The sequence below is a fragment of the Oryctolagus cuniculus genome, chromosome 4, assembly GCF_964237555.1.
Source record: "Oryctolagus cuniculus chromosome 4, mOryCun1.1, whole genome shotgun sequence".
In the NCBI taxonomy this organism is placed as follows: Eukaryota; Metazoa; Chordata; class Mammalia; order Lagomorpha; family Leporidae; genus Oryctolagus; species Oryctolagus cuniculus.
The window spans coordinates 168,727,628-168,752,438 of NC_091435.1; the positions used below are offsets into that span (position 1 = coordinate 168,727,628).

The 24,811-nt window shown below is 53.7% G+C and overlaps 1 protein-coding gene and 1 long non-coding RNA gene across 4 annotated transcripts in view; both read right to left on the reverse strand.

The window, feature by feature from the left end:
- Positions 1–10,348, reverse strand: part of OSBPL10 (oxysterol binding protein like 10) — a 300,684-nt gene extending 290,336 nt beyond the window's left edge. For 2 of the 3 annotated variants that reach the window (XM_008266099.4, XM_002716244.5), the window contains exon 1: positions 8,139–8,881. In XM_008266099.4, coding sequence (XP_008264321.2) covers positions 8,139–8,407 — 269 coding nt within the window. In that variant the 5' untranslated portion in view covers positions 8,408–8,881. Of the gene's footprint in view, positions 1–8,138; positions 8,882–10,146 lie in introns of those variants that run through there. The other variant, XM_051858914.2, reaches the window with a different exon arrangement.
- Positions 10,349–10,540: 192 nt separating this feature from the next.
- On the reverse strand, positions 10,541–18,099 carry LOC127493925 (uncharacterized). Its single transcript, XR_007924468.2, has 3 exons — positions 17,269–18,099; positions 15,372–15,606; positions 10,541–13,516 (listed from the first exon to the last, which is right to left on the reverse strand). It is a non-coding gene; the product is annotated as an uncharacterized lncRNA (long non-coding RNA).
- Positions 18,100–24,811: the final 6,712 nt, after the last annotated feature.

The following is a 24,811-nucleotide window of genomic DNA, read 5'->3' on the forward strand; positions in this document are numbered from 1 at the left end:
CAGCAGAGGATGGCCCAAGTGCTTGGGCTCCTGCACCCATGTGGGAGACACAAATGGCCATTGCAGCCATTTGGGGAAGTTAACCAGTGGATGGAAGACCTCTCTCTCTCTCTCTACCTCTACCTCTCTCTCTCTCTACTTCTCTCTTTGTAACTCTGTCTTTCAAATGAATAAAATAAATCTTAAAAAAAAAATCTTCAGAAGATTGCCCCAGACCACCTGGGTGGGTCCCAAAAGCACCCACATGAGTTCTTCCAGGGAGGAAGACAGATGTGATACATGTAAAAATGGGGGTGGAGGCCAAGGCAGCAGAGAGCAGCTATGGGCCAAGGAACGCCAGCAGCCGCCAGCAGCCAGGAATGCGGATTCCCCTAGGGCATCCGGAGGGAGCAAGAGCAAAACCTTGCCCTGCCCAGCACCCCGATGTCCGCCCAGTCAATCCGATCTGGGAGCGTGGCCTCCAGCACCTCAGGGGAACGAACCTGAGCTGCCTGGATCTCCCTGGTGTGTGGCAATTTGCTGTGATGGCCCTGGACTCTCACAGGGCCTGCAAGACTCACACCCCGGATTGCTTCTGCCTGCGCGCCCTGCTCTTACAACACCAGCTGAGCCTCTTGATCAACACTCAAATTCATCCCAGTCTTGTTTTAAATTTGATTTTCATTTTATTTTAAAGGCAGAGAGACACGGAGAGAGAGATCATCCATCCACTGGTGCCCCACCACACAGGTTCCAGCAGGTTCCCGGCAGGCCAAAAAACTGGGAGGAACTCCAATGCCAACCTCCAGGAGATTTAAATGAATTTAAACGCATTGATACAGGGAATACCAGAGAGGAGAGAAAACAGACGGGTACTGTACAGGGCAGCACGGTGTCTCACAACGTAACAAGGATGGCACAGCGCGTGACGCCAAGTTCAAGGAGAAGGCAGCCCATCTAGGCATTGCGGTGTGAAGAGCGAACACTTTATGGGGGAAGGCAGGTGAGCGTGTGGGGTGGGAGGGGCTGGCGGCTGTTCCCCAATACAGGCGTGCTGCACCGTGAGAAGTCACCAAACTCTCTGCACTCAGATTCAGTGTCAAATTCACCTCCAAAACCCAGCCGGTCCAAAACAATGACAGCAGCTGAGAGCATCTTTTCTCTGCCTTTTTCAAACTGAGAAATGGCCCTACGTTCACCTTAGGAAAAGAGAAAGCGAGAAAACAAAAATCACCCACCACCCCGCCAACCCAGGAAAAGCCACAGCGGCCCTCTGGACATAAATCTTTTCCAACGTGTGTTCTTCACACATTTTAAAACCAGAGGCTGCCAGATCTCAGGTTAATGCAAAGAAGGTGCCCAATAAATATTTCAAACCGTGAGTGAGTACATCTTACAGCACCCAGCTTTGTAACCCAGGCAACCATCCCTTCATTATCACCATCAATGAAGCCATCCGGGGCCCACCCCTAAAGGGCTGGAGTGGCCAGCCTCAGAAGAGCCAGGCAGCCCCAGGGCGGGATGTGCAAAGACGCCCTCTGCACACACGGGTGCAGGCATAAAATCCAGGGTGGGTGATTTTCAACGCTGATCACCTCCACAGTTACTGGGGGGAAAAAGACACTCCCTTTAACTCAGGGGGGTTTGAAAAGGTAATACACGCTCCCAGATCGGATTGACTTTGTTAAATGGGACAGGTGGCCCCAATATGCTGGAAGCTACACAGAGCGTGAATCCAAATGGAGTCAAAAGCAAGTCCAGGGCATTTGGTCATGAGCAGCCCACACTGCGGGTTGCAGCAGGTCTTCTTATCACGAGTCAGACTCCACGCCCCACAAGACAAAGACTGATGGTTGCAGACGACAGGGCAAGTGATAGACATACCAGCACCAGGACAAGGTGGCCAGCAGGTGCAGAAGCATGAAGCCCAGTGTTCATAGCATCCGGCACTGGCCAAGGCAGAACTAAGCCCTGGCTTGAATTCCTCTGTGTCGCTTGTTCATTTTCTTATCAATTCAACAATACCCATGCCAGCCCCTGCTCTTGACACGGGACACAGCAGTGACCTGACAGACAGAATTCTCCATCCTGAGGGGGTTTACGTTCTAGTACACGGACAAAATCAAGGAAAATCTGGAGCTGGGAGCCAGGGTCAGGGACAAAAATAAAGTGGGGGCAGCAGAGAGAGGAAGGGGAGGCCAGGGGATGTCTTCAGCCCCTAAGTCACCATCTCGCCCCCAGAGAGCTCGGTGATGATTATGCTGAAGGGGTCCCAGGGACACCACAGCACTCAAAAATCAAATCCAAGGGGCCGTCACTATGGCACAGCAGGTTAAACCCCTGGCCTGCAGTGCCGCCTTCCCATCTGGGTGCTGGTTCGAGTCCCAGCTGCTCCACTTCCAATCCAGCTCCCTGCTAATGCACCTGAGAAAGCAGCAGAAGCCCAAGTCTTTCGGCCCCTGCACCCACATGGGAGACCCAGAGGACGCTCCTGGCTCCTGGCTTCAACCTAGCCCAGCCCCAGCCATTGTGGCCATTTGGGGAGTGACCCAGTGGATAGAAGACCTCTCTGTGTCTCTACTTCTCTCAATAACCCTGCCTTTCAAATAATAAAATATTTTTAAAGAATCAAATCCAAAAATTTCAAGGACCACAAGAGGGTAGAAGGGACACACTGAGGGTCCCATGACAGCTGCCCTGTCCCCACCTCCCGCATTGCACTAGTCTGTCCCTCGCACGCCAGGAGTCTCTCTTACTCCTTCCCTTGACTAAGGAGAAGAGTGGCATCGCTTCCCCAGGCAGCTGTGAGACACGAAGGGCTGGGGCCCGGGCTCACACATGTGCCAAGCGCTACTGGCGGCATCTGAACCTACCGTCACCTCCACAGGAGGCGCCCACGGTGGACTCGGGGTACTCCTTCTGCCAACGTCAGCCTGCCTTAGTCCACTCAAGATCTGCCTGTCTGGGTGTTACCGAGCCGTTACATCCCTACCAACCAGCAAACCAAAGACAAACTGCAGGCCGGTTCCCTAATCACCATATCCGCTCCTCACCAATTAACAACACCCAAATGGCAGCGAACAGCCTCCAATATCTACACAGCAATGCCTAGAGCCAGGGAGAAAGCACTTCCTTAAATACTTGACGTTTATCAGCAACTCCAGAGCAGTTCCACTTGGGAGCCAGCTTGTGGGGCAGCAGGTAAAGCCACTGCACCCCATAAGGGCACCGGTTCAAGTCCCAGCTGCTCCACTTCTGGTCCAGATCCCTGCTAATATACCTGGGAAAGCAGCAGAAGACGGCCCAAGTCCTGGGCCCCTGTACCCATATGGGAGACCCAGAAGAAGCTCCTGGCTCCTGGTTTTGGCCTGGCCCAGCTCCGGCCATTGCAGCCATTTGGGGAGTGAACCAGCGGATGGAAGACCTCTCTCTCTCTCTCTCTTTGTAACTCTGCTTTTCAAATAAATAAGCCTTTAAAAAAAAAAAAAAAGGGACATTTCCCCAGAAAAAAGGAGCAAAACTGGCCAACTCCTGGCCAGGTGTAAAGCACGTGGTTCCACAGCCTAAGCCCACCCACACTCCTCTCCTGGGATCCTCGTCTCCACCACAGCCCCTCAGCCTCCAGGCCTCACGCACCTGCAGCTCGAGGTTGCAGGTGGGCACTGGTGGCAGGTTGCACTGGGCAGGAACCGCGCTCCCTGCTTCACACTCTGCCCCGGAGAATCGCACCTCCACACAGCAACCAGAGTGAACTCTTTATTTTTATGGTTTTTTTTTTTAAAGCTTTCAAATTTTATTTCTTCCTTTCTTTCTTTGAAAGGCAGAGACAGAGAGAGATCTCCCATCGGCTGGTTCACTCCCCAGACATCCACAAGAGCCGGGGCTGGGCCAGGCCGAAGCCAGGAAGCAGGAGCCCGATCCGGGTCTCCCATCTGTGTGGCAGGGATCCACGCCCACTGCTTCCCAGTGTGTGCATCAGCAGGAAGCTGGGCTGGGGAACAAAGCCAAGACTTGAACCCAGGCATCTCAAGTGGTGCTAACTGCTGTGCCAAATACCCACTCCAGGTGAACTCTAAAGCACAAACTAGACCGCGCAAGTGTCTAAGCCTCGCAGTTAAGATACCCACATCCCACATCCGAGTATCTGGGTTCAGTTCCTGGTTCTGGCTCATGACTCCAGCACCCTGCTAACTGGAGACCCAGGAGGCAGCAAGCAATGGCTCAGACTAACCAGGTTCTTGCCTCCCATGTAGGAGACCTAGAGCTCGTGGGTCCCAACCCCTCTCCCCGCTCAGCCTCAGCTGGGAAGTTAAGTCAGAAGATGGGGAAGACAGAGCTCACTCTCTCAAATGAAAAAATATATTTTATTTTAAAATAAACAGAAATGAAAATAGTAATTAAAAAAAAAAAAAAACTGGGCCAGCCAGCATTGTGGTATAGCAGGTAAAGCCACGGACTGTGACCCCAGCATCCCATAGGGGCACTGCTTCAAATCCTGGCTGCTCCACTTCCAATCCAGCTCCCTGCTACTGGCCTGGGAAAAGCAGTGGAGGAGGCCCAAGTGCCTGGGCCCTGCCCCCACACCAGGGAGCTGGATGAAGCTCTCGGCTCCTGACTTTGGTCTGGCCCAGCGTTGGCCTTCGCAGTCATCTGGGGGGTGGCCCAGTGGATGGAAGGTCGCTCTCTCTCTTTATCTATCTCTGCCTCTCTCTCTCCAACTCTTTCAAAATAAATAATAAATAAATTTTTAAGAAAAAGAAAAAGCAGCTGCCTTAAACATCAGCGTCCCAAATGGGCAGCAGTTCAAGTCCCAGTTGCTCCACTTCCAATCCAGCTCCTTGCTAACTGCCTGGGAAAAAGCAGATGTATCAAGTCCTTGGGCCCCTGCCATGCACAGAGAGACCTGGATACAGTTCCTGGCTCCTGGCTTTGGCCTGGCCCAGCTCAAGCTACTGCGGCCATCTGGGGAGGGAGCCAGCGGATATATCTCTCTCCCTCTCCCTCTCTCTGTAAATCCCTCTCTATATATAACTCTGACTTTCAAATATAAATAAATAAATAAGCCTTTAACAAAAATAAAATAAAATCCGCCAGGCAACCACAACAGAGTCTGAAATTCTTCCCCTGACCGCTAACACGCCGGCACCAGCCTCCCTCCCTGTGTTCCTGGAATTAGTTTACTCTTCTCCAGGTTCACTCCCTACCAAAACTAAAAACAAATGGGTGATAAGATAGTGCCCTCCATCAAAATGTGAATAACAGCAAAGAAACTAGAGCCACACCTAAAATCACTCCCACAAATACTTTTCTGTAACTCTCTTTTAAAAAAAAAAAAAAAAGATTTATTTATCTATTTGAAAGAGTTACACAGAGAGAGGTCTTCCATCCGATGGTTCACTCCCCAGATGGCTGCAATGGCCGGAGCTGGGCCAATCTGAAGCCAAGAGCCAGGAGCTTCTTCCCAGTCTCCTACGTGGGTGCAGGGGCCCAAGCACTTGGGCCATCATCTGCTGCCTTCCCAGGTGCGTTAGCAGGGAGCTGGATCCGGAGCTGAGCAGGAGTCGAACCAACACTTGTTTTTGGGATGCCGGCATCGGAAGCTGCGGCTTAGCCCGCAACAACACAACACCAACCTCTGAAATATTTTAAGCATCTGCAACACTGGAGAAAACAGCACTGTAACATGGCGGGTAAAGCCGCCGCCTGTGACCCCACCATCCCATATGGGTGCTGGCTGGAGTCCTGGCTGCTCCACTTCCAATCCAGCTCCCTGCTGATGCACCTGGGCAAGCAGCAGCAGCTGGTCCAAGTGCTTGGGCCCCTCCCACCCACGTGGGAGACCCGGATGAAGCTGTTGCAGCCATTGGGGAGGGGGGACCTTTCTTTGCCTCCACCTCTCCTGTCTGTAATTCCATCTTTTGAATAAATAGATAAATTTTTTTAAAAACCTCTGGGGCTGGGGCTATATTGCCCCCTGGGACTCCACCCACGGGTCAGCACCAGGGAAGTCCCGGGAGCCCAGCAGGGGTGTTCGCGCTTTCCTTGTATTCTCCCTCTCCTCCACTGCTTCCCGAGACGACACCAAGTGTGGTGCTCCCTGAAGGGCCTCCAGCCCCTACAACTGGCACACAGTAACTGCTCAGTAAAACAGCCTCTGGCTACACGACCACACCCCCAAGGCTGCTACCTTCTCCCTCCTTCCCGACTCAGCTCTCCCTCCACAAGACCATGAGAGCAGGGAGCCGAGTGCCAGCGCAGAGTCGTCATAAATCCTCCCAGACCACTAATGGACACGCGCGCGCAGTCCAGAGAACACAGTGTGGAAATATAAACTCCGGCTCGGAGCCGCTGTCCATTAGAGGCGCGGCTTTTGGAGCCTGTGGTCAGCTCGGAATACCATGGGTCTGCGGCAAGGCCGCTGGCAGACAGCTGTCAATCCCAACTCGATGAAGGCGGGATTTCACTTGGGCATGCGCGGTGTGCACAGGACGCCACACTGCACCTGGGCAGCCGCAATCAGGTAGGTTGGTTTATTAATCCTGCCTCTTCTCAGCCTTGCTTCCAACCTAAACCTCACAGCGGGTTTTAAATTACACCAGCGAGCACCACTCCAGTTCCTCCTAAATCCACCCCAACGGATAAATCCTTTAATTCACCCTGCAGGTAAACTCTGTCCCCAAGCAAGTACAATAACCGTAATCCAGGGTCAATGCCCTTATGGCCTCTTTGGCCATGGGAAGAAACCGCATTACACGTGACCCAGCGACGCAAAGCCGTCCCCAAGTGCCACTAACAAGACACAGGTACCAAGAACCGAAACCAGAGGTGGGCATCTCCCTCCTCTCCCCCTGTGCACTCCACCTGGTTTTTGTTGTTGTTTTTCCAGCTTTTAATTGAAGGGAGAAGGGGAGAGAGGTGAGGGCTGACACCAGAGCTATTTTGAGACATAAAAGATTTCAAAATAAAGTGCAGCTTCCACTGCCATAGTTCCCGATGGCCAACGGAACCCAGGTGAGTAGGAAAGTTCTCCACGGAGAACATTCGCACAGAGTCAACTGTCTCCACACTGGCCAAGCCACCTTCCCCCCAAGCTGAGCGTCCTGTAAATGGCTGCCTGCCAGGCTTCAGCTGGGCGCAATCCCCACCTTTCCCCGACAGCCTCCAGCAAGAGATGACCAAGCGGTCAAGTCCACCCAGCAGGCACAGAAGCTGGACTTCTCCAAGGCGGGGATTCGGGGCCCACCGGCATCAGTAAAGGCCCGGATCTATGAAGATCTGGCGGTTATTAAAAGCACAGCGGAAGATCCCACAACCCTCTCTCCAGCAAGCCTGACCCTACCCTTCTTGCGGGTGGGCGGGGGTGTGGGGGGGGGGGGCATATGTGGTGCCTCCGGCTTCTTTCTGAAACCCGGAGCGATAAGCAACACCAGTGCCCGATCTGTTCCCATCGCAGTCCGCGCGCCGCCGTCATCCCCCGTCATCCCCAGAGCCCCTTCCCTGGCAGCCCCGCCTTTCCGTGAGTTCGGAACCAGGCTGCCCAACCGTGCAGGGAGAGGGGAGAGTGAGCAAGAAACTTGCCAGGCACCTAAGGGGAAACTGACAACAATTAAAACGGTCAGCTGCCCGTTTGGAAAGGGAAGAGAGTGATGTTTTCTTGTACAAAATCTGCGTCGCCGGGCAAGCCGCAAACTGGGGAAGGGGCCGTCCTCCCACCCCGGAGGGCGCGGAGGACGCGGGCCAGCGTTTCTGCGGTCAGTGCTGCTGGACTTCCAACACCAAAGTTTCCGGAAAACTGTGTCACGGACACAGGCTGCTGTGATCCGAGCAGACGTGCCCAGAGCCTTCCCAGCAGGGCACAAGGCACGCCGCTCTGCCCCCCCCCACACCCGCCGTTCTTTAGGGGTGCGGAGACCGCTGGCACGCAGGGCACGGGGGCCACTCCAGTCCCCGCAGGCTCTAGCCCTCCTCCCCGCCACTGCGCTGCGGCCCCGGGGTGGGGTCACCGAGCGCCCCATCCCGGCCGCCGCACTTGAGGGGAGCAAGGGACGCAGACACGGCCCGCGCGTGCGAAGGCAGCCCCCCGGCTCGCGGGGTGGCACCGGCGCGCGCGCGCGCGCACTCACGCGCCCCGAGCAGCGCGCGGGGGGGGGGCGCGTTACCTGTTCTGCCAGCCCTGGAGGAGGTTGGTGTATTTGCTGAGCACGCCCTCGAGTGCCGGCTCCCGCCGGCGGCCGCCTCCTCCGGACGGGCTAGCAGCCACCGAGCCCGGGCTGCTGCGGCTGCCCCCGCCGCCCAGCCCGGCCGCCGCCGCCCGGCTGGAGACCCCCCGGCCCGCCAGGGAGCAGGAGGGCGAGGAGCCGGCCGAGGTGGCGCGGCTGCTGCTGCTGCTGCCCCCGCCGCCGTCCGCGCCCTGGGCCGCCCTCTCCATGGTCCGTGCGCGCCCGGGACGCGGGTGCCCGCCGCGGTGGCGGCCCCGGCACGGCGGCGGTTGCTGCTGCTGCTGCTGCTGCTGCTGCTGCTGCTGCTACTACAGCTCCGGGCGCCCGGGCCGCGCGTGGCTGCTCCGGATCCCGGGGAAACGCCTGACTCATACAGGAGGAAGAGGAGGAGGCGGCAAAGGAGAGCTGGGGAGGAAGCCAACGGGGCTGGATGCAGCTGCGGCCGCCCCTCCTCTCGGCGCCGCCCCTCCCTCCGCACTAGTTTCCCGAGCAAGTTGGGCGCCCAGGGCCGCTTCGGCTAGCGCCCTGCGGGTCCCTCCTCCGCTCCCTCGGCGTGCGCGCGGCCGCTCGGGCCCGGCGGCCGGGGGCCGGGCTGCAGGGTGGGCACGCCCCGATTCCACGCCCTGTCACTCTCGGAGGCGAAGGGGCGAGAAGGAATCTCGGCACGGCGCTCCCCACCCCCAGCCCACCTCGGGGCCCGGGGGAGGGGCGGCCCCACCCACTAGGTCCACCCGGATATGGACCCGCCCGGCCTGACCCGGGGACACCGCGCGCTCCCTCTCTCTCTCTCTCTCTCTCTCTCTCTCTCTCTCTCCCCCCGTCTTCCGCACACACGCCTGGCCCAGGCACGTACGCACAACCCTGGAAGTCTGGCTCCCGCGGCGGAGCGCGCAGAGCGGGCGGGAGGCCCTGCGGCTCCGCCCGCCGGGCTGGGGACCGGGGCGGGGCCGGTGGCGGACACAGGTGAGCTGCCCCGGCGTTTGCTCGCCACGCAGTTACGGCAAATACGTAACGGTCGGGGGCGCGGGGGACGAACTCGGCGGCTTGTGTAAATGCGTGCGCCACGCCACTCGCAGGCCCCACACCAGTCCCCAGCCCTGATGGGCACGCAGAGACCTGGCGAGGCCAGACCTACCCTTTGTGGGCGTGGAGCACCTGGCGCCTGCGAACCCAAGGCTCCACTGGCGCGCTCGGCCCCACTGACAATTTTTTTTTAAATAACCACTGCACCCTGGAAGTTTCTAAGCCGTGACTACGAAAGGGGTCACACCCGTGTGAAGGCCAAAGGTGATGGGTGAGGGGTGAGCCCTGTGCAAAGGAGCTGCAATTCAAGAACGCAACAGTGAAGACAATCAGCAGGTGCAGTACAGTCAGCTCCCTTGGGGGCATTCCCCGCCTGACCCCTCCCTGGCTTGCCAGCCTTTCACGTGGTTTCGCTCTAGACGTTTCCATGGAGCTACTTCTGGGACGGACGGAGCAGTGGTTGTGTCCCTGAATAAATAAATGACAACAGCGAAACTCACAACAGGACTACTTGGGCAGGGGCCGGCACTGTGGCATAGCAGGTAAGGCCGCTGCCTGCAGTGCCGGCATCCCATATGGCCGCCGGTTCTAGTCCCGGCTGCTCCACTTCCAATCCAGCTCTCTGCTATGGTCTGGGAAAGCGGTGGAAGATGGCCCAAGTGCTTGGGCCCCTGCACCCACGTGGGCGACCCACAAGAAGCTCCTGACTTCAGATGGGCACAGCTCCAGCTGTTAGGGCCCTCTGGAGAGTGAACCAGCAGATGGAAGACACTCCCCCTCTCTGTAACTCCGCCTTTCAAATAAATAAAATAAATCTTAAAAAAAAATAAATAAAGACTACATGGGCCAACACGGAAGCCAGACGCAGCCTGCTTCTCATCTACCACCTTGATCAGGTTCGCGCTTGCAGCCTTGGTTTTCTCACCTGTGAAATGGGACGGATGCCTGTGATGTCCTAGGGAAGAATGGAGGAGCAGCCTCCTGGCACGAAGAGGACCTCAGGCTTGGCCAGGACACAGGAGTAACCCACGCCGCTGTGGGTCCTCCATCTCTGTCTTTCCCTTATCACAGGTGAGCAGCAGGTCCCAGTAAGTGCCTCCTTCAGCTTGGCTCTCCGAGCGAGAAAACAGGAGGCAGATGAGGTCAAAGCCGGTTAGTCTTAGCCATCTAATAGAACAAAATGAGTATTAGGCTGCTGAGATTTTTAGCATATTTTTTATTTAAGATTTATTTTATTTATTTGAAAGACAGAGTTACAGAGAGAGAGAGAGAGAGAGAGAGAGAGAGAGAGAGATCTTCCATCCGCTGCTTCACTCCCCAGAAGACTGCAACAGCCAGAGCTGTGCCGATCTGAAGCCACGGCACCAGCCCCTTTAGCATCTTTTTTAAAAAAAATCCGCAGCTCACTCGGCTAATCCTCTGCCTGCGGCGCCGGCACACCGGGTTCTAGTCCTGGTTGGGGCACCAGTTCTGTCCCAGTTGCCCCTCTTCCAGGCTTCCACAGCTCTCTGCTGTGGCCCGGGAAGGCAGTGGAGGATGGCCCAAGTGCTTGGGCCCTGCACCTGCATGGGAGACCAGGAGGAAGCACCTGGCTCCTGGCTTCACATTGGTGCAGCGCTGGCCGTGGCAGCCATTTGGGGGGTGAACCAACGGAAAGAAGACCTCTCTCTCTCTCTCTCTCTCTCTCTCTCTCTCACTAACTCTGCCTGTCAAAAAAATTATTTATTTATTTGAGAGAGTTACACAGAGAGGCAGAGAGTCTTCCATCCTCTGGGTCGCTCCCCAGTTGGCTGCAATGGCTGGAGCTGTGCCGTTCCAAAGCCAGGAGCCAGGAGTTTCTTCCGGGTCTTCCATGCAGTGCAGGGCCCAAGCACTTGGGCCATCTTCTACTGCTTTCCCAGGCCACAGCAGAGAGCAGGATCAGAAGTGCAGCAGCCAGGACTCAAACCAGCGCCCATATGGGATGCCGGCATGGCAGGCAGTGGCTTTATCCCCTACACCACAGCACTGGCCCCTTTTAGCATCATTTTTTGCCGAAGGTGACTTCCATACAGGTCAGTGTGTCTGTCCAAGCCCTTTGTTGACAGAGAGACTGAGGAGGTAAGTGCACACTGAACTGTACACATCACTCAACCCATTGTATTGGAGATTGCTACCCCAAACTCCTGCTGAAGGGCACAGTGCAGGCCAGAATGGGCCAGGAGCAAGCCCGCTGGGAGGGGTGTGCATTTGGCCTGGTGGTCAAGATGCAGGTTAGAACCCCCGAGGGCCATACCCAAGTGTCCAGCATCTAGTCCTGGCTGCAGACCCTGGGAGGCAGCAGTTACGGCTCAAGCCGCTGGGTTCCTGGATAGATCTCCTGACTTCCAGGACACACAGGGAGTGAAGCAGCAGGTGGGAGGATCTCCCTCCCTCTCCCTCCCTCTCCCTCTCTCTGTATGTGTAACTGTCTCTCAGATAACTCAATGTTTGCAACAGCTCAGGAAGTCTGTAGCAAGAGGCGAGTGGAGCCTGTAGCCTGGAAGAAGAGGCTGAGCCAGGAGAGACAGATGCATGGCGCATGCTGTTCCCTCTGCTGGTACTACTTTCCCTGTTCTCTTCACCTGGCTGGTGCCGCTCACCCGTGGAGTGTTGAATAAAGCCACTGCCTCCAGAAAGTCTTCCGTGTCGCACTCTAACACAGCCAGCAGGGAAAAGCCCCCTGCAGAATTATCGTTGGAAGGAAAGTGTCTTCTTGTTGGAAAAGGGATTTGAGAATAAAGACATGATAGGTTGGCAAAAAGATGCAATGCACGTGCTTAAAGTAGTTTCAAACTTCTCAAAATATATATGCCCAGCAGACGGGCTGTTTCCTTAACTTACCCAGGTTGTATAAATCATTAAGAAAAATCAGAAATGCAGATGGAATGAAACCTAACAGCCATGTGAAGATTTTGAAAATGGAAGCCAACTATGACTGGAGCAATAAGATAAACACATCACAACTCTGAGGCCAGCATCGTGGCGCAACAGGTTAAGTCACCATATGGGATGCTCCAGCTCCCTGCTAATGCGCCTGGGAAGGCAGCAGAGGATGGCTCAAGCGCTTGGGCCCCTGCACCCAGTGGGAGACCAGACGGAGTTCCTGGCTGCTGGCTTCTGCCCCAGCCCTGGCTACTGCAACCATTTGGGGAATGAACCAGCAGATAGAAGATCTCTCTCTTTCTCTCCCATCCTCGCTCTTACTCTTTCAAATAAATAAATAAATCTTATAAAAAAAAAAAAAAGGCACAATCAGCCTCCCCCGGGCGCTGGCTGCCCCATCTCCTGCCCGCTGACGCGGACCTGGGGAGCTGATGCAGAATTCCCGTGGTTGCCCCGCCTGGCAGGGTCTTTCTTACCAAAGGCCGGCAAAGCCTTGGGGAGGTGTCGCTGAAGCAGCAGCAGAGTCCATGGACGTGGACATAGCTGGCCACGTGACGTGAACAGAGCCTGGCCGTGGAGAGAAAAGTGTCACAAACGGTCACCGTCCGGGATCCACGTGATTGCGTTTGTATCGGAAACACCTTGCCGCCCTGTTGTCCATCACAAACAGTTGTAGTGACTGTGACGCTAATAATTCCTGAGCCCTCACTCCGTGCTGGACACAGCGGCAGTGCACTGAGCCCTCGCAGACAACCCCTTGAGGGGAACCCCAGTTCTTGTTCCCATTTTACAGAGGGGGGAAACTGAGTCAACGAGCGGTTGAGCGACATCCCCCAAGTTCTCGCAGAGCGAGGGTTTGAAAGCGGGCAGTCAGTTCGTAACCACTGCATTAGACTGCTTGCTTCGTAATGGACCCAGTTTCATTTCCTCTGCGTAATGAGACCACTGAAAGTACAGCTCAGTGCCTGGAATTCCATTTCCTGTTATATTTTTGTTCAGTTAGAAATTAATTCTCCCAGGCACGAATCCAAGGGAAGCAGGCAGGTGCTTGGGCCGCCAGCATCCAGCCTCACCACCCACTGGGTGTTTATTGTTGGATGAGTGAAGTCCGATGTCACGAGGAAGAAACAGAGGCTCGGGAGGAGCGAAACCTAAACCATGGTCTTCTGACTCCAAGCCTGGTGTCCTTGGAAATGCGGCACACTGCCTGAACTTGACACGGACTTGGGACTGTGGACGCGCAGCTGCGCCATCAGAATCACGGTATGAGCACTAGCCACCCGATGAATGAGCAGCTCCACACAGATCACTCTGGAAATCCGGCGTCCCATATCAGAGCGTTGGTTCGGGTCCCGGCTGCTGCATTCTGAACCAGCTCCCGGCTAGTGCACCTGGGAAAGCAGCAGAAGATGGCCCAAGTGCTTGGGCCCCTGCACCCACCAAGGGAGACCTGGAGGCTCCTGGCTCCCGGCTTCGACCTAGCCCTGCCCTGGCTGTGGAAGACTTTTGGGGAATGAACCAGCAGGTGCAAGATCTCTCTCTTTGTCTCTCCATGTCACTCTGCCTTTCAAATACATAAAATAAATCTTCAAAAAAAATTTTTTTAAAAATCAAACCCTCACTGCTACAGGGGCTGCATGCAGCTTTGCAATATAGCTACATGTGCAGTATATTAATATTTTCCAAGACGGGACTATATCATTGTTTTCATTGTTAATTTTACTATAATAGATGCCCACATTTAAAGATTCACATGCACAAAATTGTAAAATAGAAACTGAAAACTCATATATAACCCCTCCCTCAAACAAAAACCAGGGGCAGTAGCTGTGGTGCAGCAGGTTAAAGCCCTGGCCTGAGGGGCTGGCATCCCATATGGGCGCTGGTTCGAGTCCTGGCTGCTCCTCTTCCGATCCAACTCTCTGCTGTGGCCTGGGAGAGCAGTGGAAGATGGCCCAAGTCCTTGGACCCCTGCACCCACATGGGAGACCCAGAAGAGGCTCCTGGCTCCTGGCTTCAGATCAGCACAGCTCCGGCCATTGCGGCTATCTGGGGAGTGAACCAGTGAATGGAAGACCTCTCTCTCTCTCTCTCTCTCTCTCTCTCTCTCTCTCTCTCTACCTCTCTCTGTAACTCTCACTTTCAAATAAATAAAATAAATCTTAAAAAAAAAAAATCAGAGCCTGTCATTTACACTTGGATCCTTCCAGGCACTTGTCTATGCAGAGACACAGTTGTATCTGATTTTCTTTAAAAAACAGGGCTCCGGCTATGGGACATATAATGCCTTCAGCCTTGCTGGGTCCTCCAAAGACCTCAGAATGGACAGTTTCCCTCCAGCTGTAGCACCATCTGTAGCCATTCCAGAGTAACTCACTGTGGTACGAACCCGGATCCAGCCATCCCGCTACTGATGAACACCAGGGTGTTTCAGACTTGGGCTATTATGGGAAAAGTGTTCTTTAAGGTTTATTTGAAATGCAGAGTGATGAGAGGGGGAATGGGGCAGTGAGAGAGAGAGAGAGAGAGAGAGAGAGAGAGAGAGAGAGAGATCTTCTATCCACTGGTTCACTCCCCAGATGGCCACAACAGCCAGGTCTGTTCTAGACCAGTGCCAGGAGCCCAGAGCTCCATCCGGGTCTCTCACCTGGTGGAGGGCCCGGGCACCTGAGCCGTCCTCGCTCTGCTCTCCCAGGTGCGTTAGCAGGAAGCTGGATCAGGAGCAGAGCAGCCAGGACTCCAACTGCTGCTCTGATATGGGGGGCTGGCACCACCAGTGGTAGCTTAGCCCGCTGCACCACAAGGCCAGCCCCCAAAATGTTCTTTAAATAACCTCGTACATGAATTATTTCCTCAGAATGTTGTCCATGTGGCTCGGGTACTAAAGAATTACCTCCAGGGCCGGTGCCGCGGCTCACTAGGCTAATCCTCCGCCTGCGGCGCCGGCACCCCGGGTTCTAGTCCCGGTCAGGGCGCCGGATTCTGTCCCGGTTGCCCCTCTTCCAGGCCAGCTCTCTGCTGTGGCCCGGGAGTGCAGTGGAGGATGGCCCAAGTGCTTGGGCCCTGCACCCCATGGGAGACCAGGAGAAGCACCTGGCTCCTGGCTTCGGATCAGCGTGGTGCGCCGGCCACAGCGGCCATTGGAGGGTGAACCAACGGCAAAGGAAGACCTTTCTGTCTGTCTCTCTCTCTCACTGTCCACTCTGCCTGTCAAAAAAAAAAAAAAAAAAAAAAAAAAAGAATTACCTCCAGGAAGTCTGAATCCGTTTTTCCCATGATGAGCCTGGCTAGGCCTCACTTATTGGAATGCTGGATGATGTAGGCTGGCTTGGCTGGGCACCAGGGCTCTCTCCTCCATCCGGCCACTCGTACTGCAGCAGGCTAGCCTGGCCACGGTCTCTCTCATAGCACAGAGAGGGCGGGCGCCAGAGAGACAGCAAGCTATACAAAAGGCCTCCTGAAGGGAACTGGTGCAGAATCACTTTGAAAAAAAAAAAAAAAAACACATGCTGGAGGGGCAGGTGCCATGGGGTAGTAGGTTAAGCCCCCGCTTGCAGTGCCAGCATCCCATATGGGCACTGGTTCGAGTCCCGGCTGCTCCACTTCCGATCCAGCTCTCTGCTATGGCCTAGGAAAGCAGTGAAAGATGGCCCAAATCCTTGGGCCCCTGCACCCACGTGGGAAACCCAGAAGAAGCTCCTGGCCACAGGCTTCTTTCTGGCCCAGCCCTGGCCATTGCAGCCATTTGGGGAGTGACCCAGAAGATGGAAGATCTCTCTCTCTGTCTCTCTCTCTCTTTCTCTCTCACTTGCTCTCTCTCACTCGCTCGCTCGCTCTCTCTCACTCTCTGCCTTTCAAATAAATCTTAAAATAAATAAATAAACATGCTAGAATAATTTATGAACTTGGATTAGGGAGTGGAGTAAATGCATGCTCCCTGTTGTGAAAGGGGCTGGCAGGCTGAGAGGGCACAGCCAGGGGGGCGGGGAAGGCAGCCAGCAGCCACAGAGACAGCTCCCGGCGCTTGGCCCAGAGGGGGAGCATGCAGCTTGGCCCCGCTGGAGTTCAGGGTCACTCTGGCTTCTGACCATGCTGCCCCCAGCAGTCTCCTTTTTGAATGGGACGCCTCTCTCTCTCTCACCATCGTGTGGCGTGGGAAGGGGCAGACAGCAGTGTCTCCAGCTTCATGGGCCAGAGGGGTGGGTCTCAGCACGCTGCCTGCCAGGAACTACACCTGAAGAGTCTCTTTCAGCCCACACACAGTGGAGACAGTCACAGGAGGAGGTTAGCAGGTGTACAGGTGCGGGAGGGGACCACACGCTCCTTGAGCTGGACAGGTGCGTTTTGCAGGTGGCAAGGATACAGATAATCGCAGCGAAAGGCAGATCATGATGATTTCAGATATGTCTGGGGCGCACAGGGGCCCAGCAGCTGAGACACTCCCATCCTACACCAGAGAGCTGGGTTCAAGTCCTGGCTCCACTCCCGAGTTTCCTGCTGATGTCAACCCTAGGAGGCGGCAGGTGACGGCTCAAGTAATTCGGTCTCTGCCACCCATACAGGAGACCTGGACGGAGTGCCCGACTTTGGCTTGACCTAGCCTCCGCCGTGAAGGCATCTGGGAAGTGAGCCAATGATGGGAGCTCTCTTTGTCCAGTTGTCTTTGTTTTTCTGCCTCTCAAAGATACGTCTACAATTCTGTGATGCACCTCTCTTCAAAAGCATGGTTCCTCCCTTCTGAGCGCGAGCTGGACTTGGGGACCCACCCCTAGTGAACAGAACACGGCAGAGGCGATGTGAGAGCCAAGGTCAAGTTATAAGAAACAGTGGCTCCTGCCTGCGGTGAGCAGGTTCTCTCTCTGCGTCTCCCCCGGGGATCCTCTGATGGCTCGCTGCGGGGAAGCAGCTGCCACATCCCACGGCCTCTCGGCAGCCTGGGGAGGAGCCCACGGAGGTGGCACGAAGCCACGCCTGGGAGCAGATAGCTGAGGCCAGTGAAGAGCCACAGGAGAGACCGCGACCAGGGAGGGCCAGCTGTGGCGCCCTGCGACATCTGCGACCCCCTGAGAGATCCTGAGCCAGAAACCCAGCCGGCTGCACTGCCCCGGCTCCCGGGGCACGCACTGCGTGAGTTGGTCCACACCTGGCGCTCGTTGGTAGCTCGGCAATAGATGGCTGGGAGGGCGTGGTTCCTACCCATTTGCTTCCTTCCCCGTTGACCGACGTTTCGAATCCTGAAGATAGGAAGCTGGGAAAGAGAACTCGAGACGGGTTAAAAAAAAAAAAGTGTAATACTGACAAAAGACGTATCAGTGTAATACTGACAAAAGACGTATCAGTGTGGTATTGGCACGTAGAAAAATGGAGCAGATTAGACAGTGTAGAAATCGTTTGGCATGAAAATAACCAATTGATCTTTGACACAGCGCAAAGGCATTTCAGTGGAGCCTTCAGTCTGATTGGTTTCCTAAATTAGTTCCTTATTGCTGCTATAAAACATAACCATAAACTTAGTGGCTTAAAACAATGCATATTTACTGTCTTCAGTTCTGGAAACCAGGAGGCTGACTTGGGATGCAGGTGAAAATCAGTGTCAGGGGCCAGCGTTACAGTGAAGCAGGTTAACCTGCGGCTCGCAATATGGCAGACTTCTTCCAATACGGGAGTCCCAGCTGCTCTGCTTCTGATCCAGCTCCCGCCAACGTGCATGGAGAAGCATGGAAGATGGCCCAGTGCTTGGGTCCCTGCCCCTGTGTGGGAGACATGAATGGAACGCCTGGCTCCTGGCATCAACCTGGCCCAGCCTCGGCCATTGTGGCTATCTGGGGAGTAGACCATTAGATGGAAGATTGTATCTCTCTCTTCCTGTGTGTGTGTCCCTCTCTCTGTGTGTTATTCTGCCTTTCAAATAAATACATTTTTTGTTTTCTTTTCTTTTCTTTTTTTTTTTTTTTTGCCATTCAAAACACAGTTTTTAAATTTATTTTTAAGTGTGGGGAGCAACTCGGACTAGACTAAGTTACTGGAATTAAGACTTATTTTATGCATCTGCTCTCCCACAATATGGCGCTGGGAGAGGAGCAAACAGCTTCTACACAGCTGCCTCCAGTTCAACCAATAAACTGTAGGACCTGCTCCTGATTGGAGGAGAGCAGCGTACTCGGCGTGTGGGTAGCAGAGTTGGGATTGGTGAAGAGGACTATAAAGGAGGAGAGAGACAACATGCACCTAAGGGACATCTAAAGGGAACATCTAAAGGGAACATCTATCTGAAGGAACACCTGTGCAGCCCCCGAGAGAGCCGGCCGGTGGTGTGCCGCTCCCCCACGGAAGTGGGGAAAGTGGCTAGGGGGAACCGCCCTTCCACGGAGGTGGAAGGGACGGTAGCCAACCCGGGAAGGGCCGAGCAGACAAAAGAACAGCACAGGGTCCTGTGTCGTTCCTCCACGAAGAGGGGGAGCGACATAATGGTGCCGTGACTCGGATATGAAGCCTAGGCAGGGTTTAGTGTCGTTCCTCCGCGAAGAGGGGGAGCGACATTAAGGAATACAAATTTCATAAGTACCACTTTAGGGTTATAGTTATTCTTGCCACCATGCCCGCCCTCCCACCCACACTCCCACCCCTCCTCCCCTCCTCCCTCTCCCCTTGCCAGTCCCATTCTCCATTAAGAATCATTTTCAGGGCCGGTGCTGTGGCATAGTGGGTAAAGCTGCTGCCTGCAGTGCAGGTATCCCATATGGGTGCCAGTTCGAGTCCCGCCTGCTCCACTTCCAATCCAGCTCTTTGCTATGGCCTGGAAAGGCAGTGGAAGATGGCCCAAGTCCTTGGGCCCCTGCACCCATGTTGGAGACCTAGAAGAAGTTCCTGGCTCCTGGCTTCGGATCGGCACAGCTCTGGCCGTTGCAGCCAACTGGGGAGTGAACCAGCTGATGGAAGACCTCTCTCTCTCTCTCTCTCTCTCTCTCTCTGTCTCTCTCCCTCTCTGCCTCTCCTTCTCTCTGTGTGTAACTCTGAATTTCAAATAAAAAATAAATCTTTTAAAAATTCATTTTCAGACCAGTGCCATGGCTCACTTGGCTAATCCTCCACCTGCGGCATCGGCACACCGGGTTCTAGTCCCAGTTGGTGCGCTGGGTACTAGTCCCAGCTGCTCCTCTTCCAGGCCAGCTCTCTGCTGTGGCCCGGGAGTGCAGTGGAGGATGGCCCAAGTGCTTGGGCCCTGCACCCCATGGGAGACCAGGAGAAGCACCTGGCTCCTGCCATCGGATCAGCGCGGTGCGCCGGCCGCAGTGGCCATTGGAGGGTGAACCAACGGTAAAGGAAGACCTTTCTCTCTCTCTCTCTCTCTCTCTCACTATCTAACTCTGCCTGGCCAAAAAAAAAATCATTTTCAATTAATTTTGTATACATAAGACCAACTCTATGCTAAGTAAGGATTTCAACAATTTGCGCGCACACACACACACACAAAATATAAAAAACTGTTTGAGAACAAGTTTTGCAGTTAATTCTCATAGCACAACTTATTACGGACAGAGGTCCTACATGGGGAGTAAGTGCACAGTGACTCCTATTGTTAATTTAACAATTAACACTCTATGTACAACATCAGTGACCACCCAAGGCTCTTGTCATGAGCTGCCTAGGTTATGGAAGACTTTTGAGTCCACAATCTCTGTCAGTAAATAAATATATTTTAAATTTTTTTAACAAAAGGTATAGATAAGAGAATGAAAAGAAAAGCCAAAAACCAGAGAAAAATTGTTGCAAATCACATGTCTGACAAAGGCTTGTCCCCAGAAGATGTAAAGAATTCACAGAATACATTTTAAAAAAAAGCTCTTATTTTTTTATCTATTTGTTTGAAAGGCAGAGAGAGAAAAGAACAGAGGAAAACAGAGAATCAGAGATAGAGAGAGATCTTCCATGTACTGGTTCACTCCCCAAATGGCTGCAACAGCCAGGGCTGGGCCAAGGTGAAGTTAGGGGTCAAGAACTCCATCCAGGTCTCCCACATAAGGTGGCAGGGGCCCAAGCACTCGGGCCATCCTCCACTGCTTTCCCAGGCACATTAGCAGGGAGCTGGATTGGAAGAGGAGCAGCCAGGACTGGAACCGGTGCCTATATGGGGTGCCAGCCTCACAAACAGCAACTTAACCTGCTTCGCCCCATGCCAGCCCCCACACCTTGCTGTTTCGGTGGTTAAAATGTCAACAGTCACTTCACCATAGAGGGGTGCAGACGGGAATGTGCGTTTGGCTCAGGCAAGCTGCTGTATCAAGCGCCTGGGTTTCAGTCCCAGCCCTGCGTCTGATTCCAGCTTCCCGATACTGCGCATGCGGGGAGCAGCAGGGATGGCTCGATACTTGAGTTCCTGCCACCCATGTAGGAGACGCTGACTGAGTTCTGGGCTTCTGGCTTCGACACGGCCCAGCCCAAACTATTGCAGGCATTTGGGGAGTGAACCAGCAGATGGAAGACCTCTCTTTGTCCAGGATGTCTCTGTCTCTCTCTATATATATCAATGTCTGCCTTTCAAATAATTAAAAATACAAGAAATTTTAAAACTCCTTTAAAAAATAAACATGGGTACAGGTTACGGTACAGGGAGTTGGGCCACCTCTTGGGACGCCAGCATCCTGACTCTGAGCCCCAGTTCAGGGTCCAGCTGCTCCACTTCCAATCCAGGCCCCTGCAAAGCACCTGAGAAGCAATGGATGATGACCCAAATGCTTGGGCTTCTGCCACCCATCTGAGAGACCCGGGTGGAATTTCATTTGGGGAGTAGACCAGCAGATGGAAGATCAATCTCTGTGTCTGTCTCTTGTCTCTGTCTCTGTCTCCTCTCACACTCTGCCATTTAAGCAATCAATAAATATATCTTTTTAAAAAGACAAATAAGTGGCAAATAAGAACATAAAGGCATACTTAACATCATTGGATCTTAGGAAAATACCAATTAAAACTACAATAAAATATCACTGGTACCACCTATCAGCACGACTAAACACACAGAGAAGCAACAGAGACTACATCAGATGCTGGTGAGAATGCAGAGGTGGGTGGGTAACTGGATCTCGTATACATTGTTGCTAAGAGTGCAGAATAGGACAGCCACCTTGGAAAATTGTTGGGCAGTTTCTTTTAAAGTTAGATATGGGTTTTCCATGTGACCTCATTTCTACATAATTATCCAAATGTAATGAAAACCTACATCTGCACATGCGTGTGCACACACACAAACCTGTATGTGAACACTTTTGTTGTTGTTGTTGTTTTAAGATTTATTTTATTATTTCAAATGCAGAGTAGCACAGAGATGCGCCAGCCGCAGCGCGCTGGCAGCAGCGGCCATTGGAGGGTGAACCAACAGCAAAAGGAAGACCTTTCTCTCTGTCTCTCTCTCTCTCACTGTCCACTCTGCCTGTCAAAAAAAAAAAAATTAAAAAAAAAAAAGAAAGAAACAGAGGTCTTCCATCCACTGGTTCACTCCCCAAATGGCTGCAACGACTGGGGCTGTGCCAGGCAGAAGCCAGGAGCTTCATCCGGGTCTCCCATGTAGGCGCAGGAGCCCAAGCACTTTGGCCATCTTCTGCTGCTTCCCCAGTTACATTAGCAGGGAGCTGGACTGGAAGTGGAGCAGCCAGGACATGAACTGGCACCCATATGGGATGTCTGTGTCGCAGGCAGTGGCTTTACCTGCTGCACCACAGCACCAGCCCCTCAATGGCAGTTTTAGGTGCTGTGCACAGTAGCCCTTCCAGATTCCTAGCAGGCAAGCCCCAAGGAACAGAGCAGCCGATGACCAAAGCCACGGCAATGTTCCAGATATACAGGAAGGGAACAACAACTCCGTGTTCCTATAAAAAGAGGCACCTATCCAAAGAAACCTTTGAAACCTAAGACTTGTTAACTTTTTCATTGTCACAACCAGCTGGGGAGGACTGGGTTTCTCTCAACTCTGCTGTGCCGGAGAACAAAGCGCCGATTGTGAGCTGTGTGGTTTGGAGCGCTCCTCAGCCTTGCAGTTAAACCTGACAGCTAACCACTGTCTGATCTGAAGGGTGTTTAAAAATACGCATTGCTAAGGAGCGAGAGGAGGGAGAGAGCCTTCCTGCTCTATCCTCAGATCTGAGAGTGGGCTCCCCCTGAGTTTAGAGAGAAGATCGCTTGACAGAAAGTAGCCGACACATCTTTGTGTTCCCCAGTCTAAGAGCAGGCAGCAGCTCCAAGAAGAAACTGCCGCCACGTGCCAATGCCAGGTTTTGCATGAAACCCTGATTCAGGTCTGCTTCTGCTGCTGTTAGAGCCCATGGGAGAGAAAAAGCAAGGTCAGTTGAGCAAAAAGCCAAAAAGCAGTAAAGAGCTCCCACTTTCAACCAGATAGCACAGAATTTAAAACTAAGCAAAACGGGCTGGCGCTGTGGGCACAGCAGATTAAAGCCCCAGCTGCAGGTGCCAGCATCCCATATGGGCACCGATTTGTGTCCTGGCTTGCTCTACTTCCAATCCAGCTCTCTGCTATGGCCTGGGAAAGCAGTGGAGGATGGCCCAAGAACTTGGGCCCCTGCACCCACAAGGGAGACCCAGAGAAGCATCTGGCTCCTGGCTTTGGATCGGCTCAGCTCCAGCCATTGTGGCCATTTGGGGAGTAAACCAGCAGATGGAAGATCTGTGGGAAGACCTGTGTCTCTCCCTCTCTGTAACTCTATCTTTTTTATTTTTTAAGATTTATTTATTTATTTATTTGAAAGGCAGAATTACAGAGAGGCAGAGAGAGAGAGAGAGAGAAGTCTAGTTCACTCCCCAGATGGCTGCACCAGCCAGAGCTGTGCCAATCCAAAGCCAGGAGCCAAGCTTCTTCCAGGTCTCCCACGCGGCTGCAGGGGCTCAAGGACTCGGGGCATCTTCTACTGCTTTCCCAGGCCACAGCAGAGAGTGGGATAGGAAGTGGAGCAGCCAAGACGCAAACTGGCACCTATATGGGATGCTGGCACTGCAGGTGGTGGCTTGACCCACTAAGCCACAGCGCCAGCCCCTGTAACCCTGTCTTATGAATAAAATAAATAAACCTTTTTTTAAAAAGTTCATGATTGGGACCAGTGCTGTGGCACAGCGGGTTAAAGCCCTGGCATGAAGCGCCAGCATCCCATATGGGTGCCAGTTTGAGACCTGGCTGCTCCACTTCCAGTCCAGCTCTCTGCTATGGCCTGGGAAAGCAATAGAAGATGGCCCAAGTCCTTGGGCCCCTGCACCTGAGTGGGAGACCTGGAAGAAGCTCCTGGCTCCTGGCTTTGGATCAGTGCAGCTCCAGCAGTTGCAGCCATGTGGGGAGTGAACTAGGAGATAGAAGACCTCTCTCTCTCTCTCTCTCTCTCTCTCTCTCTCTGCCTCTCCTCTCTGTGTGTAACTCTTTAAAGTAAAAGAAATAAAAAATCTTAAAAAAAAGAAAGCGAAGGGTTTAAACAAAAAGTTCATGGAAAGTGTGTATTATGAAAAAGTGTACATGAGTTTTAGTTTTTTGTACCCAAATACAATTTACCTTTATTAATTGTTTTAAGAGAGGGAGGGGAGAGAGAGAAAGGGGAGAAAGAGAGAGAGGAGAGAGAGAGAGAGAGGAGAGAGAGGAGAGAGAGGAGAGGGGTGGGGGAGAGAGAGAGAGAGAGCAAGCTCTCACCTGCTGGCTGGCTCAATCCCTAAATGGCTGCCAAGGCCAGGGTCTGGGCCAGGGCTGAAGCCAGGAATACGATCCAAGTCTCCCAGGTGGATGATAGGAATTCAATTACTTGATCCATCCCAGAAGCCAGAGCTCCAATGTGCGACATGGGCACTTTAACCATTAGGCTGAATGTCCACCCCCCACTCATCTTTTAAGTCCATTGTTAAGCCCCCTGTGCTAGATATGTGCTTACAAAGGCTGTGGGAATCGGCTGCCTCCAGTCGGTTCTGCTGCTTCAGAGCCTGTGACCTCTTTGGGCTCTGTCTGGGCTCCGTGGATCAAAGGAAGGCTCCTGTGCCCTGCCAGTGGGCTCCTGTGGGCTTGAATCAGATTGTAAGGAGGCCAGCACATTGGCTCACTAATAAAGGATGCTCACTGCCTTGATTCTGAAATGGGGAAACGAGGCAGGGAGATAGACAGAAATAGGTGAAGTAGAGCTGGTGTTGTGGCATAGAGGGTAAAGCCACCACCTGCAAAGCTGGTTTGAGCCCCTGTGTGGGTGATCCTGTGCCTGGCTGGGAGATTACCTGCCTAGCCCATGCAGCAGGTTAAGAGGGCATGGCACACCATACCTCCTGAGAAAGACCCTAGTCGGGGCCTCAACACACTGAGATCCACATACGACCTGACTCCAGGCACATTATCCCCACCCCTAATTCCTGTTGAGGGGCCTTGTAATTCTCAATCAGGAAAACAGCTCCAGGGTGTGGCCCAGACCATAAGACCACCTGGACGGCTACGTGGGCTATGTGACCTTCAAGCTGATTGGAGGAGCATAGAAGCACCAGTATCGGCTTTATCCTATAGCATTAGTGCTGTCACCCTGAACTAGCTACTCCTCTTTGCCTGCCCTGTAAAAGCTTGCGCCTGACTGTTAATAAACGGACATGTTCACCGAAACTGTCTCTAGCGCTTCTTGTAGAAGAACGTTGTCACTCCACCATTCCAAACAGTGTGGGCCTTG